A 19,552-nucleotide genomic window follows, 5' to 3' on the forward strand; every position below is an offset into this window, starting at 1 on the left:
GCAACGGCAGCCGCGTGGGGGCCCCATCGCAGTAAGGACGCCGGCCCTGCGCGGGACCAGCCCCCGCCCCCTTATGCCCCGCCCCCATAGCCCTGTTCTCCCCCCTCACCCTCTTCGTCCTGCCCCGTCGGCGCAACCTCCGGCTCGCCGCAGCCCCGCCCCCTCGGCACGCGGCAGGAACGTGCAGCTGAGGCTTTGCCCAATGGAGTCCCCGGCCAACGACGGGCGCGGTGGGCGTGGCGCCGGCGCGCGCGGGAGGCGGTCCCGGCGGGCGGGGCGGACTTGGTGTCGGCAGAAGCGGCGCAGCAGAGATGGCGGCTGCAGGTTCGACTCCGCTCGGCCTGGCCCGCTCCGTCCACTGGTTCCGCCGGGGGCTCCGGCTCCACGACAACCCGGCGCTGCAGGCCGCGCTGCGGGACGCCAGCTCCGTCCGATGCATCTACATCCTGGACCCCTGGTTCGCCGCCTCCTCCGCCGTGGGCATCAACCGCTGGCGGTAAGGGGGGAGCGGGCGCCGCGCGCGGCTCTCTGGGCGCCCCGGCTCGCGGGCTCCCACCCTTCCTGCCCGTATCCTGCGGGGGAGACGGAGGTTCCCGGGCTGGGCTCCCCCGGGCAGCGGCCCCAGGGAGCGGGGAGTCCGGTGCATTAGCTACGCAGCTGGTGCCTCCAGGAGCCCCTCCCCTGCGGCCCGTGTCCTGCCCGCGCCCGCAAGGGTGGGCTCGGGAAGGGCCGGTAGCCCCAGCCCGGCCAGTCCTCCCGCTGCCGTTTGGGGAACGGGCCCCGATTTTGTTGCCCCTTCCCGTATATGTTGAGTCTCCACTGCTGCTGCCTTTGCTAGGCTGCAGGACACGGGCGTTAGGTAAGAGAGGCCTGGCTGCGTGTTCATTTGGTCGCTGTCTTCTCCCCCTCTGGGATCGGTGCATCAGGGTTGCAGGTCACCAGTCTGTCCGGGTGCCTGACACGAGTGAGGAGTGAGACACATCTCAGCCCCGTTACATGGATATTTGGGTCATTCTGAGATCAGAACCAGTGAAAACAGCACAGGCTTCCCTTTAACGTCGTAACATGTCAGCAAGAAGCGTGATCTGCTTCGGGGTATGTCAGTGTACCGGTGATGGTTGTGCAATGTGTTATTTAACACATGGGCTGGGTATATTTTGTTGTGGAGATCTACTTCGTTGCTGTAGAGGCCAAGCTGTGCTTGCCTTTTACGTCATTCACCCACGTACTGCTTCAGTAGTGGCAGACTCTTCCCAAACACTCCCTGAGTCAGTAAAGAAGTGAATCTTAGTGGTCCACAAAAAATGTTAGTAAGATGAGCTACAGCAGCAGAGAAGTGCACCACTTGATGTGTTTCATCTCTATGGTTATATATTCTCCCTAATGGTAGTTAGAACAAGCAGTGGGGTGCTGACCTGTAGTTGGCAATAGTAAACAAGTCTTTTGTCTGCTTTGAGTCATGATGTCTCTAAATAGGAAGTGAAAAGAGGAATTCTCCACCTTGGGCACCTATGGGTTTCGTGCATGGTGTTTTTAAGTGCTATCTTAGAGAAAACTAAGTCATTGGTTTTGACCAGTTTTGTGATCCCTGCTGAGATGAGGGCAGTTTAAACAGTATATAAATGTCTACTTTTTCACATAATTGAAGGGAATGCCCTGTGCTCCCCACTATACAAACTACAGACCAACCTCTAAAGAATGTTTATAGTGTGAAAGAACTGGGAAAGATTGGAACCTGCCGGGAAGTCCGCAGATGGGCGTAATCTTGTTGTTGATGTCTGGCTCAGCTTTTGGAAGGTGTTGGTATGTAATGCCTGTGCTGCACCTCTTTTAATTAGTAATCCATTCCTGTTCCACTGGTCTGGAAATGCTTCAAATTTGTAGCTGGCCTTGACCCAGCATATAGAATCCTAGATGTTAGAGATGGGAAAGACCTCTTATGTCACAGCTAGTTAATCATCAGGGGCCAGTGCAGGATTGTTCTAATGCTTAATCTGTGAGAGTCCTGGTGCCCTCAAACATCACTCAGCTATGTTAAAAAGCAGCTGGTAAAGGACTGATCCTGGCCCTGAAAAACAGTGTGTTCCAATATTCTATGCGCCAGTGAAGAGTGATGGTAAAAGTATTAGTCCCAAATTAGTTCACCCTTCCATTGAGAGTAGCATTTATCACATGCTTTAAAGATGTGTTGCTTTAAGGATGGGGGGAGGGAGAGAATTTCTTCCTAAATACTAGAACATTTTTGAGGAGTTACTTTATTTGTGTGGGTCTAGCTGATCTTGCTACTCTATCTTGCTGCACAGTAAAAAAAAAATTCTGTATGCTCTCCCTAAGCTTGGACTTTCAATTCTACTAACTTTGCTCAAAACCAGTTCCATGCGGAAGTTACCTTGTTCATGTCACCAGTCCAGTTGCAGCCTTTGGAATCTCATTTCTGACCATGTGGGAAGGTGCTATGGGCTTTAGAAAAATCTCATAACCTACAGGATGCCCAATTATGTAAAGCAGCTGTGGCTGGTGCATGTTTCACTTTGGAAAACTCGTTTTCCCCAGTTACTCTGTACAAGTCCCTGAAACCTCAGAGCTATATGATAGCAATAAGCAACTCCCTGTCTCTAGCTTTCAGGCATTGTGTGGGCTTGCACTTAAACACAAACCCTTATCCTCTTCCCATCCCCCTCCAATTCTTAGGGAAATATACTTTGGCTGCTTCTGGGAGGACAGGGACTGGGGTGGACAGATTTTTTTCGTGTTTTTTCCTCAATTATGGAACTGAAGCAATGTTCTGGGTGTGTAATGCCTGTGCGAGGAGCAGGATTTTTAACCTAGTAGGCATCGAAGTTGTGCTCTCCTAATATTATATAATACTGATATTACTGTCTTGGCTGCCTGCATATTTGGACAGCCAAGTGGGGATTTACCTTAACAATGCTGCTGTGCACACACAAGCAGGATTTCTACACCAAGGCAAGAGCAGGCATAACCTGATCTCCTTCTTTGCACCCCTTCAACATTTGTGTCCAGTTGCAAGGTTTTAATGAGGGAACAATCACTTGGTTAAAAGTCCTCTGCATGCTCTTTAGAATGTAAAAATAATTTCTGAATGAGATATGGGAAATTGTTTGTAGGACTAACTCATCAGTCACTCATGTTGTGCATCACCGCTTAGTCTTTGAGTGGCAAGATTATTGCTAAATTCTGGCTTCTGATGGTTTTTAAAAGCACTACATAGCACAACTCAAAAGTTCTGAAAGTACCAAAACTACTAGAAATGCAGAAATTCGGGTATTCAAAATTTTCTGTGAATTTTGTTCTGGCTTAACTTTAGTTTTCAGGGCTGCAATCCATCCACAAAACGGGAGTAGCCTGGGTAGAAGGGAGGATTACGCTGCTGCACCAGTGACTCACTCCTGGTCTGGGAGGACCACAGTTTTGTGTGAGAGGGGTTAGTTAATCTGACCCATTCAATCCTTGGCTTTTCCACTGACACAGTGAATCGGGAGCAACTGTGGTGGTTCTGTTTTGTACTGCGGAAGTGCCTATAGGATCCAGTCAGGGCCCCATTGACCTAGGCACTATTCTTAGTGATATGGGCATCGTTCACTACGAAATGAATAGGCTGCTTGTGACCCTTTTCACATGGGCCATCAAACGACCATAAGCAGGTGAGACTTTGTCACTTCCAAGTTAAATTGAAGTAGAAAGACTCCCTATCCATTAATGTCCCCCACTCCAAGCTGTCTGGTCCCCTGGATCAGAGGTTCCCAAACTTTTTTCCCTCAGGCCCATCAGTGCAGCCGCAATAAGCACTGCGGCCCACTGTTCACACTTCTTGAGGAAAATTATTAATTTTAATTATTACATACATATAAACTAGAACACTGTAAATAAACAATATACATGTTTCCTTTTCATTTTGGTGTAAACAATTGTAATGATAGAAATCCCTAGCAATATGCACTCAAAGAAATGCTTCAGGATCTTTGAAACCAAACAGTTTTAGTAAAACTACAATTTTAAAAAATGTTGAGAGCAAAATGTGTGTTAAAATGGTCTTTTCCCTGTTTTGTATAAAACTGAACAATAAGCAACACAACAAAGTTAACAAAATTGTTTAAAGTGTTTGTTTTTAAAACAAAATAGTTGTCCAACTTTGAACACTATATTTTTTTATTTTTTAGAAATCTGAATCTCTCTGCTGTGTAAGTAAAAACCCAACCCTACTGTAATTAGAAAATAATCAAATATTATAAATAAAAATATAAAATAAGTTATAACACACTGATGCAACAGGTATTCATCCAAGAATCCAAGCTTCAAGTGTGTCTCATCATATTTTCTTACCACTTTATTTTTTTGGCCAGTTCATTTTGTGTAGTTGTGGATGGTCCAGGACTTTCATTTTCTTCTCCACTAGTGCACCCTTCTCATTTTCAAAAAATAAAGTGAGTCATGTCAGATTACAATACTGCTTGCCATTTTTTTTACAGTTGTAAATGGTGGACTGTGTGTACACTGCTAGGTTATCTTGCAGTGAAATGCACCGTTGTACTCATGAGAATTAAACTTGACATGTTGCAGCTTTTTTTTAAATAGTTTTTTTCTATACTCTGTCCAACATATATAGCTCAAAACATTACATTTACATAGCTTGTACTTAGATTACACAAGTCACATGGAGTTAAAGAATGCAGTTGGGACAGCGGACCACCCGGGACTGTGTCATGATCCACCTTTGGGCACTGCTGCGCTGAATAAGCTGTTATGAGAATACACTTTAAATTACATAGGAATTTATTAGGAATCCCATGTTCTCCCCATAGCCACAATTCTCAATGTATGAGATTATTACACCTGATTGTTAAGCAGAAAGGTGCTATGTAAATATATAATATTAATCGGGACTCAGATTGCCTCTGTGTAGGAGAAGTTTGTATTTTGCTTGCTTTTCTGCCACTCAGTTGGACCAGAGAGCTACATCATAAGGCAGATATGTTAACCCATGTTTTACTTAACTCTGTGAAATTTGTCATGTTGGAAATTACATACTGTCTTAGTGCCCATACATGTATTATGAATTTAATACCTGCATTTATTATTAACCCCCTCAATACCTTACTGAGGTAGGTGGGGTAAGTATTATTTCCATTTTACAGATGGGGAAACCAAGAAAGAGGGGAACTGAGATACTCAAGGTAGCACAGTGAGTAAGCAGCAGAGCTGGGTGTAGAACCCTGGAATTCCTGTTCTTGAGTCCAGTGCCCCTTCCTTTAAACACTGTCTTCCCGCTTCACAGGAAATGCATAGACAAGTCCTTACCACAAAAAGCTTGCAGTTTAAATGATGGACTTGATAGACAAGTGAGGATCTAACAGACTCCAGCAGATCAGAGGCGTGAGGGAGCTCCTGGCTTATGAGATATAATTGTTAGCCATACACCCACTGTCAGGCCTACGTGTATGAAGACTTCTTAAATTATTGCAAGCACTGGTGTTTTGTGGGTGATGCTGCAGAAGTGGGCCTTTAGGAGTAGTTTGAATGAGGTGAGGTAGATGTTTGGCACATAAACTGTGGAAGAAATTCCAAGTGTCATGGCATCCTGAAGCTGCCGGTGAACAAACGAAAAGTTTATTAAGGCTGGCAGCATCACAAAAAAAAACATTGAGTATGCAAAAGTAGAACATGGCAGAGATGTAGGTGGGGAGTTGCTTTTTGTAGGGCCTTGAAAACAAGGTAAAGAAACTTGAATTTGATATGCAGCATGATTTAAATCATGATTTAATTGAGCAAGCAGGGAATCTTGATTTAAGTAATTTTAATCATGTTTTGCATTTGTACTTAGTTTTTTTTGTTTGTTTGTTTGATTCTCATTGGCTGTTGACTTTAAAACATGTTGATTTCTTACTACGTATAGCCTTTACGCTAAAGTAGGTACTGCTATTTGCTTACCAGGAGGATACACTCTCTCTATGCATATTAATTTAAGTAGTTGTATAGCTTACATACATTTATTCAGATTTTTAATTTTTGTCAGAAAATGGTGAATGACGTATTTCCTATTTACTTGTGATTTGTATCAAGCTGGAAATTTAGAATTCAATTTAAAATGCACAAAAACAGTATTTTAAACTTGTTCTATTAGTTAAATAAAAGTATCCAGCAGAGTTAAGGTACACAAGAATGAAAAGTGTATCCAATTATATTTTGTAACTGGACTATTATACAAAGGAAGCATTAGCTATAGTTAGTGAAGTGATGTGTGTGAAACATAAGGTCAAAACACTTTGTGAGAGACAATTTTTGGAAGCAGCTTTTGGGGCTGAGTCAGGGGTGAAGTTAGTATCCCAAGAATGAAAGGAGATGCAGTGTGGACAAATGACCTAGTTGTCAAGGTCACAGTGGAATACAAATTTATAGCACAGTTGCAGCTGTCCTGGGTACTGATGCTGCATCTCTGAAGTCTTGGTTGTATGTTTGGCCTCTGTTACTCATGGGATAGAAATGTTTGTGTCACTTTGTGCTGTGCATGGCCTGTACCTACCCAGCACTGTCATCTTTGGGGTAATCTGTGGAACACTGCTTTGAAATAGGAGACTGGAGGAGAGAGACCATATTATTTCACATCTAAAATTCCTCCAGCTGAGGATTATTCTCTACAATATATTCTGCCAGATGCTATGTTGTCTGAAGTTCTCCACATAGATATTACCATGTCTGGGAAGACTCAGTTTGAAGGATGCTCTAACTGCCAGGTGGGTATTAGTTACTCTCCAGGCTTTTATCATCAGTAGACAGGATTACAAGAGCAAGAAGGACCTGGAGAGCTCTTGCACATCTTGCATTTGTCTGTGCTGTGTTGGTGTGGTTGGTAGGGAATTGGCTGGCACAGCCGTTTCTCTGTTCTGTCTGCCAACTGTTGGACTGAGCAGAATTCTTGGAAGTTGTATTTCCTGGCTTAACATTTATCTCGGAGAGCTGAATTGAATCTTAGGTTTGCTGGCTGTGTGATTTTTGAGCTATACTGATAACTAGGTTTGTTTCTCCTCCACAGGTTCCTACTCCAGTCCCTGGAAGACTTGGACAACAGTTTAAGAAAACTCGGCTCCTGCTTGTTTGTGGTACGAGGGCAGCCAACAGATGTCTTCCCAAGACTTTTCAAAGTAAGAGGCTAAACATGTCTTCTATATCTTGGTCAGGAAGACATAAGATCCCATTTTGGGATCCTCGTTTTTACTCCTTATGTCCTTGTACCCTAGTCACTGATGGTCACCAGGTTGCTTTCCAGCCCTGTTTGATTTTAAGTCAGCGTGCACAATACCTTGATTTAAATAATTGATTCTAATCTTGTTCTACATTTGTTTTAGTTCTTTTCCTAGAGAGGTTCAATCTTATTGGTTGGTATAACTGTTAAAATATGTTGATTTGCAAACAAATGTAGCCTTTACATGAAACTTGTTGGGTTTTTTTGCTAACCAGGAAGATAACTATACACACTTATTTAAGCAATAATATAGCATAACATGCATTTATTCAGATTGTTTTGCTTTTTTATTGTGTTAAAAATGGTAAATGGCTCATGCTTATTTACTAGATAATTTTTTATTTGGGATTTGAGTCTAGCTCCATTTGGATGGAAATTGAAAATTAATATACAAAAATGCCATTTTAAAATTATTTGTATACAATATAGTTTTATGTAATGTGCTGGATATTTTTCTTTTCAGTTTATCAAAACATGTTATGTATTTAAAACTGCTTTATTACTTCCTTTGTTTATTAACCTGCTCTGGCTTCCATGGGTTAGCCTTTCAGAAGTTATTTAGGCAACTAAAGTTGCAGATAGGTACCTAGTGGAATTTATAACAATGCTTAAGCAGGTTAGGTGCCCGACTCCCATTAAAATGAGCTGGAGTTAAGTGCCTAACATTCTGAGGTGCTTTGTAAATCAAATTAGTAGATCTCCTCCTCTCCCACTTGTTTTATTTTTATTGACTGGAAAAAGAAAACAAGTATTCCTGCTTTCTCAACTCTGAATTGGTATCTCAGCTTTAAATGAACTAGTCCAAATGAGAAAATAGTTTCTCTGCGCCTGTTAGCTAAATTGAGACCAAAAGGCATTAAGGTAAAAGCTTTTCTGCACAACAGAAACTTCTTATGTGTGGAAAAGTGTAAATAGCTGCTTTTGTTCTATAGTAAAGACCAAAAATAATATTGTGACATATTTACATAGCCTGAGTGGATCTCAGAGGTTAAAGATGTTCCCCATGATTCTATATATAATTAAAGCAGCATCTTTAATTCATTAAAATTTGAGGACCTTTTGATGCAGCATTTTTTAGTTATACAACTTTAATAGATTATAATAAATTTAGGCCTTAACATAGGTTGTTGTAATTTCATAGTTTAAACAGGCTTTTTTTTTTAAAGAAAAATGTATTAATTTTAAATAAAAAATGATTGATTTTTATCCACCCTGCTTCTCAAAACCTGCCATAGATGAGGATAGGGGAAGAATATGCAGTTCAAATGAGTCTGAATGCTTTGTCAGGGCACAGTAAGCAGTCATTGCTCTCCACTCTGCAAGAGAGGCAGAGGGAATCAGATTACCAGGGTCAGAAGGTATGTTGCTATTCTTTCTGGAACTGTGTTTTAGCACATTACAAAAATATCCTCTGCACTGCTTTTAGCCTTTCCAGAATCCAGGTTATTTTTATCTAGTAGGCTGCAAATAAATTCTGGCTATTTACAGTCCATGTCCTCTCCTTATTTTAGTTAAGGACTAAATATAATCCCAGGATTATTTAAAATAAAGGAAACCTACTAACTTGTTTCATGGAACTCAGCCAGCTGCTTTATATTCTACATTTAAAGAACAGTAGTTGTAATTGACTTGCCCACTGAGGATCAGCCTAAACTTCACTGTAGCCCATGGTTCCTAAGTAATTGGGTTTGTTTAATAGACAGTGTCAGGTATTTTAAGCATCGGAATAGGAATAGAAATGTTTGTGAAGCTTTTTAAACTTGAGCTTACGCATTTTGGGGGGTATTTAGATCTTCCTCTGCAGAGCTAGTGTCCCAAACAGTGCAGCACTGACCTGATATATAATAGAGGGACATACAATTACATTCGGTTTCTTTGAGGGGTGTTCTTAGATGGTCTTAGAATTAGAGATTGTCTAGTGGTTTGTAAGGGTAAGCAGAGCATGGGGGTGAATGCCTGTCGTTATTTATAAATAGTGCAAATGACAACTCCTGCGGTAGGAAGGAGGATGCAGTAGCTTTAGAAAGAGGGAAGTTGAAGCTTGCAGAGCATGCTTTTGAGCCTTGTCTGCAATAGCAGACTTCATAGCTGTAATTTATTTCAAGCATGCAGCTCCAGCAGCTGTAGCAACCAAGGAAGCAGTATAAACAGGGCTCAGGTGTTCACGCCATGTTGTCTAATGCTATTCAGAGCAGGGCTAGGTAGCACAATAGTAGTGCAACAGCGGGGTCTACACTACAGCTTCAAGTATGGCTACTGCTGGTAGAGATGCACTTGTGGAGAATTAGGCTACAAAGGATATTTTGTTTCAATGGCAGATGGCATATGCAGCTTGCTCTGCTGCTTTTTCACTATCACAAGGTATCTTTATAAAAAAAAAAAAATCCCCTCTTTCTCTAAGCAGTCATTTGGAGTCTGACCTTCTGCACTGAACCAAACCCTGTGGTCACAGTTCATTAAGAGCCGCCAGCCCCCCCCCCCCCCCCCGGGTGCTTGTGTGCTGTAGAGTGTTATGATCTCTAGTTTATTTTTGTATGCGTGTGGATTTGACCTCAGTCTGTACCATATTCAGACACCAAAGATACTGGTTGATTGCTTGTACTTGAATTGTCTTCGGGAGTTCAGTGTTTTGGGGGAAATAGTCCTGCCAGGTATTCAAGGCAGCAAAATGGCTTGTGGTAACTTTTTTTTATAGAAATACTAAATCCTAAATGCTTCCTTGCCATAATATGGAGGATGAAAACTGCATTTGAAACTTCTAACTTACTCTTTGTATATTTTGAAATTTATCAGACAGTTTCTTGGTTTCTAGTCATTTGTTTTGTTGCCTTTTACTAGCCCGATGCCTTTGTTTTCAGCTTTCCCGCACTATAAAGAAATATCAGAATTTTGAGGGGTTTTTAACTCTTTTTGTCATGATAAAATGTGTTCCCTCCTTCCCTATGCATACATGTTCTTTTAAACCAAACCTTTATTTTCTGTGAGACCGAGTGGCGTTGTCCCTTGTTAATCTATCATATAATTAAAACTAATATGACCAATCAAATTCCAATATGGGAGAGGACTGGCTTTGAAAGGCATCTAAACACTTGGGTAGTAGGTTTTGTTAATGCTGTACTTCCTAGTTTGGGGAAAGGCAAATTATAGCCAGGCAATGTGAGGCTGGAAGGGGTGGATATTGACTTCGAAATGCTCTGCCCCATTTCATATCTAAGACTGTTTTTTATAATGTTATCCCTGAAAACCAGCTTTACCTCCTTTTTGATGAGAGGACTGACTTTAGAATTGAGTTTCCAGGGGGAGCGGGAAACATGGGAGACAAGTGGGGAGTTGTGTCCTGCTATGAACTTTCCCAATACTGCCCCCTCCACCCCAGCATCATTGTGTCTGTGTAATTTATGCAAACTTACAAAACTTCTACTGTTGCATTTTGCTTGTGTTGCTGGCTGTGCTAAACCCTCAGCTCCTGTTCAGGAAAAGGCAAAGCGTCCTGCACAACTATTCAGAGGAGACTAGGCCTCAGGGTAGTGGGGAGAGGGTGTCCCATGCTGTTTCAATTGGAAAATGTGACCCCATGTTAATTGTGTTGCCTACTATTTGTGACTTTTTAAAGCCCAGCCCCCCCCCCCCCCATGGCTCTCTGGCTAAGCTCAGCAGAGTGTTTTCCGCAGCCCACAGATGTGGTTAGCTCTGTTTGACAGTGAGTTCAGGAGTGTCACTGTGGAAACCATTAACTCTCCTCTCATAGCATTCATTTGCTGAGAAAATTAGGCCATGAATTCAGAGAGGAAATCATGTTCTGCAAAGGGCTGAAAGAGACAGTGCAGCTCTTCTTCTCAGGCCTATGCGTTTCAGAACCAAGTCCTCGTAGTCTATAAAGTGTTCTAGAGGTGTATTGTCTGATATCTTGCCAGGTTCATAGCTTGGATAAGGCAAAAGCAGTACACTATTTGGAGGATGAATGCCCCAAGTCTGGATTCCTGCATCTTCCTTTACCATTCTGGGGAAGAAATCAGTCCCTCTAGTTTTGATTTCTCCTTCCTCTAGTGAAGAGTTGCTAACAGTCCTGTATTATAAGGGACGTCCCTTATTTAAGTAAAAATGCTCCTGTCCCTTACTAAATCAGTACAAAATCACTTTGCAAAGTGCTGCTGGTTGGCAACTTGACTAGTCATGCCGACAGAGTGGGGGCCAGGCCAAATTTAAGTGACATTGCTGACTGAGAGGCAACTGGGACAAATTTGAGTGGCATTGTAACCTGGCACACACTGTCACAATGCCACTCAAATTTGAGCCGACTGCATTTCGATCCTTGGACCACCACTGAAAGTTGCCCCTTCCATTGAAATCTGAAATGGCACCCCTGATGATTGTAGCAAAGTCTCCTTCAAATGCTGCCTTCCTCCAGTCCACACCCATTCTTTCCGGCCCCACCGCTGGTGACGTGGTGCTGCAGCTGGCAGAGATCAGCAACTTCACCTCCAACTCAGCTCCTGGTGCCTGAACAGGAGCTGCTGCCCGGCCTAGCACCTGCAGCTCCCAAAGGTTAAGAATCTCCAGGAAGGAGGGTAGAGGAGAAGGGGCTTGCCCCCAGAGGGGATGTCTGAGGTCTGTCCTGTATTTTTTGAAATACAAAGTTGACAGCCATACTCATGTCCTCCTTAGTCATTCCTTATTCTGGGTTCCTCTCTTCCTCACTTCTGGCTTCCAGGGTTGGACAGAAGTTCTCTTGTGTGGTGGCCTTAAAGGGATGTTGGAAAACTTTACTTCAGAACCTACATTTTTGGCTTAAACTTCTTGACAGTTTCTCTGTATAAATACATAAGTTTTAAGCAGTTTGCATTGACAATTTCCCCTGCACTTTGTAGCCCTAATATTTCAGCCTTGGAGTGGTGTCAGAGAACTGGGAAATGAACCACGCCATTGCAGTCTTACTGGCCAAGCTGAGGGCAGTGCAGACAAAGGGAGAATATGTATTGGGGGAGGAGGGAAGAATGAGGTTCTTAAAGTTCTGCAATCTTGGAGCTCAGTAACATGGATGAGTTAGTATAATACTAAGATTCTTACCCTGACCTTTTATAGTGGTGACAAAACAGAATACGTCCCTGATACTCTATTCCATGTCTGTTGTTACCACATCTGTCCACAGGGCTCCCTCCATGGTTTCTCTCATCGTGTCCTAGTTTCCTGTAAAGCAAAAGACTCCAGGACTTCATTGGCATGACATTAAGGAACCTTTGTGATTCTCTTCAGTGATCATGCTAGCTGTTGAGAGGGCTGGTATCTGTAATGAAAACTTTGTTTTGTGTTCTTCACAGGAATGGGGAGTGACCCGTCTCACCTTTGAGTATGACTCCGAACCATTTGGGAAGGAGAGAGATGCAGCTATTGTCAAACTGGCCAAGGAAGCTGGCGTGGAGGTGGTGATAGAGAATTCTCACACTCTCTATGACCTGGATAGGTAAGAGGTCGAGGAGAGGCAGCTATACTGCTTAGACAGGGCTCATATTGTGCTGTCTGAAGGGGACTGTAGGAGACTTCTAGTCTGGGGAAGGTTTCAATCCTCTGATCCACATAATTTGGCAACTATTTAAAGCATGATTTGCATGTGACCGCAGATGGGGGTTGTCGGGGTTATATTTCACTGAGTCATGCCTTTGACAAGAGCATCACAAAGTGTTGATGGTGATGAGAGTGTTGGGATAGATGTTGCCTCAGTCCTATTAAACTGTTCTCTTCTGTGGTCATTGAGTAGTTCTAGTGTGTCCTGCTCTCTGCAGCCCTGCCTGTGATGCCCCCTTATTGTGCTCTTTCTGATTGAGAAGCCTGAGATAGGTTACCCTTCAGATATGTTTCTGTTAATACTTAGAAATTGAAGGCTTTTCGTTTCGTTGGGATGGCCTGCACAAACTTGCGAAACAGGAATTGATTATAGAAAAATAATCATGTTCGGCATAAATGGTGTAACCCATTTTAAGAATTAGCATTCACTGGGGACTGTCAACTATGCTCAGATTGTTGAATTCAAATTGAAAAGATAACAGCTTAGATGTTGGCTCAGTGTGGTCCAAATCTTTGTCTCGCAATTGCTGTCTGACAGCTCCCTTCTGTTTGATGGCAGGTCATTTTCTTCCTCCAGTTGGGTCTCCCTGCTTTTTGTTCCCTGGGATCTAAATCCTTCATAGTCCAGACTTGCTGATGGCCATTGTGAGAGTTTCTCCCTAATTCCAGGCCAGGCAGGCCTGGCCTTAAAAAAATAAAATAAAATCTATGAAGTGATCTATTAGGGGACATTATGATCTTGTTTGACCCCCTATTATAGCACAAGCCATAAAATTTAACCTGGCAGCTCCTGCATCAAGCCAATAACAAGTGGCTGAGCTACAATAGATATTTTTTTTAAAAAGGTATAATCTTGATTTGAGGACACCAAGTGATGGAGAATTTCATATCCCTTGGCAACATATTATAACCCTCAATGTCAAAATTGCATTTTATTCCAATTTGAATTTTTCTGACTAGAGCTTTCAGCCTTTGGAGCTTGTTACGCCTGCCTGCTTGATTAAAGCCCTCTAGTATCAGATATCTTCTTCCTATGTAGGTACTTACAGATTGATCAAGGCACCTCTGAACCTTTGATATTCTTATATAATGTTTTCCCTGGTGCTGTCTGGAGAAGTGGAATAGTCTGTCCTTTGTACACTGGCTGTCTGTACATTGCAGTTACTTTCCAGTTCCTGTCTGACCCTGAAGAAACCCAGTTAGGATCCCATTGTACTAGGCACTGTACATACAAATAATGCACAGTCCACACCTTAGAGAGCTCATCCAGTATTTGTATCACAGTAGTTGAATAAACTGACATGGGGAGACTGAACAGTAGACAGGTTCATTTGCCCAAGTAGTCTCCGATTGCCAACCTATCCAAACCTGTGTTGCCAGTTGAGCAGCATGATCCTCAAGTGTTGGCTGAGGACACGCTCACAAATAGGAAATGCATGAACATGTCCTTTTCCATCATACACAAGAAGGGTTCCTATGTGCAAGCCAGCCAGTGGAATGATGCCACTGAAGAAGGGGCTGTGGTGAACCCAGCAGAATGGCTTTTGCAGGTGATTGACTGACTCAGAAGGTAAAGTCTATGGGGCAGGCTGTAGTCCTCGAATCTGCTGCTGTAAAGAGAGATCTGTGAAAGCCCTTGCATTGGCTACCACAAACTGCCTGTGGTAACCCACTCAATGAACTCTCATAAATGTGCTTGTTCATGCCTGGATTGCCCTCCTCCCTGAGGCAAAGTAGCACTATGGAGAAGGGACTGCCAGACACTAATAGCCTCTGGAGGCCTCAGCCATTGTTCTAGGTGCTGTAAAAATATATACAAGATAACATCCATGCCCCATCATTTAGGAAGGCTTCTGTTCCTAAGCCTGCCCCAGTAACTTGATTGGTTGGGAGATGAGAAGGCACAGAAGGTTTTCATCCTTGTTTTTATTCTAGTGAAAGGAGGAGGGCTCATCACAAAAGCCACAGTTTGGTCCAAATTGCAGTTTCTGTTCAAGGCAGACCCTGTGACTAGAGGATTGCTACTGTCATGATTAAGGTGCATTTGTGCATCAGCACATATATGGAAGAGGACTGTGTAGTGTGGCAAGGCATGGCTGAGGTGCCTCTGTAGAGCAGGAGTTGGAGAAGAGGGAAAACTTGCACAGCACTATGAGATTGTCACACTCTGGCACAAACCTGTTGAAGGAGCAGTTGCTGTACTTGTCAAGGCCTCATGCTCCAATTACATCAGTGATGTAGATGTTGTAAGAAGCGTCTCAGTACATATTGGAGGGACAGATATGAAGGTCTCAGGTTTCTTTCTCTCCTGCCTCTTGCCCCCTGGAACGCCACACTGGAAAGTGGCATAGTGCAAAAAGTAGGGAAGACTGTAGGGGATTAGGGTGTATTCATAAGGGCGGAAATTTCTGAATTACTTTTTGAAGAGTGCAGGGAAGCAAACCACTTCCTTCAAGCTGCACAGGGCTTGTTTGGGTGACTTTGCTATATACCGGCAAAAGCTTCCTCCTTTTCCATGTTTCCTACCCTGTATCTTACCTTTCTTATCTACGTGAAGAAATAAGAAGGAATGTGGTGGGAGTCAGTTGAATATCTTTCTTTAACATGACCGTGCTCTGCCTTTTAAAAGGCTCTCTGTCCCTCCCCCAGTATGCACGAGAGATCCTGGCATTTATGACCTAGATCCAAGCAGCAGCTACGATAGATTTATTAGGGAGCAGCCTCCTGCCTTCTGGCTGCTGTATAGAGCTGGGAAGACCTGTCACACAGTATCACATGTGACCAGCTGCTCTGTGAAGGCTCCAGGCTAGCATGGAGCTCCTCCCTTCTACACGTGCAGCTGATGGGTGGGGGGGGGGGGGGGGGGGGGAGGCACGTGGCATCTTCTGAAACACTAGGCTCTCAGCTCACTCCTTGCATAAGTTGTTGACTCAGGATGGGGAGGGTAGCAGCCATTGCTAGTGCTCCTGCAGGAGTGCTGGCTTGGCTGTTTCAGCCTTATATAAACCTGACACTCTGAGCTCTCCCTGTTTTCCTGTTAACTCTTTTGCTCCTGGCACTGTGCCCAGACAGTGCTGAGGGAAAATGCCCTTGTTTCTACTCATGGAGGCTCTGCCACGCAGTCTTCTCCAAATTCTTTTTAGCTCTGTTCCCCAGGGGCAAGAGACAGCTTTTCTGGGAAGCATCACATTTTATTCCCCAGTAGAGACTTGGGCAGGTTGTGAGCACCTAAGAAGGTAGCAGCCTGTGCTCCTGGTTTGAACACTAAAAAGTAAATGGTATACTCAGTATGTGGCAGTATTGCTTGCGATCGTATGGAGTGGGGGAGGGATGGGGATTTTTCTTCTCCCAGGAGAGGAGTGAGGCACACTGGGATTTCTCTCCTCTGAGGGGGTAGAGGAGGGGAGAGTGACAGATGGACTGGGATTTTTTTAGTGTGGAGGAAACAGGAACAAGCACAGGCTGGGATTTCTCTAGTGCAGGGAGGGGGTCGGATGCAGGCTGGGATTTCTCAAAAATGGGTGGGGAGCACATGAAATGATGGAAGCTTGCATTTTGCTGATCTAGAGAGTGAGTGGTTGGACAAGTAAACTAGGATTTGTCATCTGGGGGAGCAATAGAAAAGAGGGTGACTGTTGTAGGTTGGGTTTCTCACTTTGGGGGGAGGGGGCACAGATTGTCTCAGGCTTGGGTTTTTCTGGGAGCAGACCATGGCATGGGGACTGGTGCAGGCTGAGGTGTCTTTTCCTGGAAATGGGGTTAGCCTGAAGTTTCTTTAACTAGTTGAAGGGACGGATCCAAATGGAGGAGGGTGGGATTTCTCTATCCAGAGAAAAGAGTGTCCCTGAGTCCAAGGGGGCTAGTGCTTGAGTGTTCTTCCCCATGCCTTCCATGAGAATGAAGCTGTTTTCTAACTCTGTCTCCTGGGCCTGTGTGTCTAGAATAATCGAGCTGAATGGCCACAAACCACCTCTCACGTACAAGCGTTTCCAGACCATCATTAGTCGCATGGAGCATCCCAAAAAGCCAGTGAGCAGCATAACAAGCCAGCAGATGGAGAAGTGCAAGTCTGAGATCCAGGAGAATCATGATGACACGTATGGAGTCCCATCTCTGGAGGAGCTGGGTATGTGTCCAGGGTTGAGGGGGCTTAACTACCAACCAAACAAGAATGTTTCTGCTGGCAGGAATGCTTCCAAAATGGTTTCACTGTTTTCATCTGACCTGGGCAGGCTACAGCCTTGGGAGTAGCACACAGAATGAGCCATGGAATTTGGGAAAATGAGCCACTGATTGTCCATCTGTCTGTGTTATGCTTGATTCTAGTGCAAACTCCTTTCCTTCCTTCCCACATCTCTGTTGATACCTCTCAGGTGTGATCTGCCATCCTTTGCACACTTTTTCAGCCCCGAGGCCCTCACAGTGCTGCTCAGTCCTGACCCACTGCATCCTCTGCTATTCTGGTCCCTGACAGGCTGCTTGTGACAGATCTGGGAATATTAATCATGCTAAGCTGAGACTATCACACTTGCTTTACTGTGACTAAAAAGGATTAATTTGGAAACTCAGACAAAAGTTTTTGTTAAAACTGCTACCATCCACCCTTAAGTACCCATTGGTGTCGAGGGAATCAGTGTTTGCTTTCAAGCTGTGTAAGTGCTTGGATTTGATTTGGAGGAAAGAAATTGATGGTAGAGAGGGGAGGGAGAAAATATGGATGAATAGTTCCTGTCAGACTGTCTGGAATAGTTCGCAAGCATGAGTGCCAACCTCATGACAGACTGTCAAGAAGCAGGACACTCACCCAAATTGGTTGAGAGTTCTGTACTTAAATTTCACCAACCAAGCAACAAGTGATATCTCCTCAAGCATTATAGCGACTTAACCATGAAGTCAGACAGTCCTCTTGGGTACTGTCTATCCTGCCACCCAGGCAAACTTGCCTTTGTGATAGATGATCCTTTACACCAAAAAATCACAACAGTACTCAAGTTACTCCCAGGCCCAACGGTCCAGTTGCTTATCTCGGGTCAATTACATCTTAAATCTCACAGTAAAGACAACACTTGTAGCCAATCCTATAAGTTATTAACTAAGAAAAAGGAATATTCGTGACACAGACACAGACACAGACGTTCCAGCAGTGAGACTGAGGCTCAGGAGTTGCAAGTGGCTCTTTAGAGCACATGTTATTAAAACACTGATTTAATTATTAACCAATCAGGATGCTTTTATTATGTTAATCAATTGTAGTTGATCAAATAATACTTGGTCATTCATGAGACCAAGAATTATTTATATAGTACATGAAACAATGAATTCCCACTACTGTGGCTCTTTTGCGTAATGTTAATCGGTAATTTGGCTCCTGAACCACTGAGGTCGGAGTATCACTGAATTAGTCTTAGATTCCAAAAGGTGATAGAAAATGCTCTGATATGCAAGCTTTCTATGTCCTCTAAAGCTAACCCAAGCCTAGCAGCTTGGGAATCCCTTGCTTATGCTTAGAAATATTTCCCTGTCCAAATTCCAAGCAGCATAATGATTCAGTTATTTCTGGTCAGGGATTTGTATTCCCTGTTTGTGCCATCTCCTCTTATAGGTTGCGGGGGGCAATCAATAAAGTCTTTGTCCTTTGATGTTTCAAAATGGCTCATTTGGTTTCAATGGGCCGCCTTGTGTGCAGGCCCAGCACTTTACAATAATTAATGCTTCTTTCCTGTTTCGTGAGTTACACAGTTAGAGGTTTACAATGAAAATACTCAATATAACTTTATACCAAGGGATACAGATGTTGTAAGTCAGATCAGTACATGCAACATCCTACAAACATTTCATCAAATCTAACCACTAAACACATTCTTATGAACTTAACATCTATTTAAACAATGCTAATGCTCAGATAAGCCAGGCTGGTTTCTAGCTATGAATTTGTCGGTGTTCAGTGATGCTTAGTGACCTTGGCATGAGCTGGCCCCTGGTCTGCCAGTGTCACAGTTCCATGCTTGTCAGCTTCAGTCTCATCAGCTGCTGATAGCTCTACGGCATCAAAAAATGTTCAAGACAGAGGGTGATGCACAAATCCCAACCCCAGATCAAGGATCTGAAGCTAAATGTAAGCAAAGGGCAAGGTTATTGCTTGCATTTGGAGTATTGTTCATATGGAGATAACAGTGCAGCTGACAGCTTTCCAGTAGTATCTGGGTACTGTGGGACATTGAGGGGCTGGGAAGGGGGGAGGACTGTGTGAAAAGTTGGTAGGACTCAGCAGAAGCCCTTATGTATGAAAATAATGGGGGATTTGGCTCTTGAGGATAGTCTCAGATCAAAATGAATGTATCTGAACTCCCCTATCGTTTTGTAAGTAGGGAGCTGTATAGGAAAACTGCATTGCTGCTGCCCATATTGTACATGTTCTGGGGATTAATATGATGTAGGTGCTCAGTGCTGTTTAGTCCAGTATCTTCACTAGTACCAGATTGAGAAACTAAGAGTCTCCCTTGACTTGCAGACTGTGTGATGAGATATTTCTGGGTTGACTGGAAGATATTTCATAGACTAGCAAATCTGATAGGGCAGAGGTGCCTGTTGTGATAATTGGGCCTCCAGGTTTACCCTAATTGTGAGCTCAACTGTAAAAAGTGTAAGTTCATAAGATGTCACACTAACATATAACAATAAATGTTGGTCGGAAAAGGTGCAAAAGCGAGCCAGACTGAATTAGTCAAA

General features: G+C 43.5%; 1 protein-coding gene across 2 annotated transcripts in view; it reads left to right on the forward strand.

Moving 5' to 3' along the window:
* Positions 1–293: 293 nt before the first annotated feature.
* CRY2 (cryptochrome circadian regulator 2) overlaps positions 294–19,552 on the forward strand; it is a 30,732-nt gene continuing 11,473 nt past the window's right edge. For both annotated transcript variants that reach the window (XM_024214661.3, XM_024214669.3), the window contains exons 1-4: positions 294–496; positions 7,052–7,160; positions 12,580–12,722; positions 16,765–16,949. In XM_024214661.3, the coding sequence (XP_024070429.1) occupies positions 312–496; positions 7,052–7,160; positions 12,580–12,722; positions 16,765–16,949 (622 nt within the window). In that variant the 5' untranslated portion in view covers positions 294–311. The remainder of the gene's footprint in view (positions 497–7,051; positions 7,161–12,579; positions 12,723–16,764; positions 16,950–19,552) is intronic.

This window comes from Terrapene carolina, unplaced genomic scaffold (genome assembly GCF_002925995.2).
Source record: "Terrapene carolina triunguis isolate 2854851 unplaced genomic scaffold, T_m_triunguis-2.0 Scaffold96, whole genome shotgun sequence".
Lineage (NCBI taxonomy): Eukaryota > Metazoa > Chordata > Testudines > Emydidae > Terrapene > Terrapene triunguis.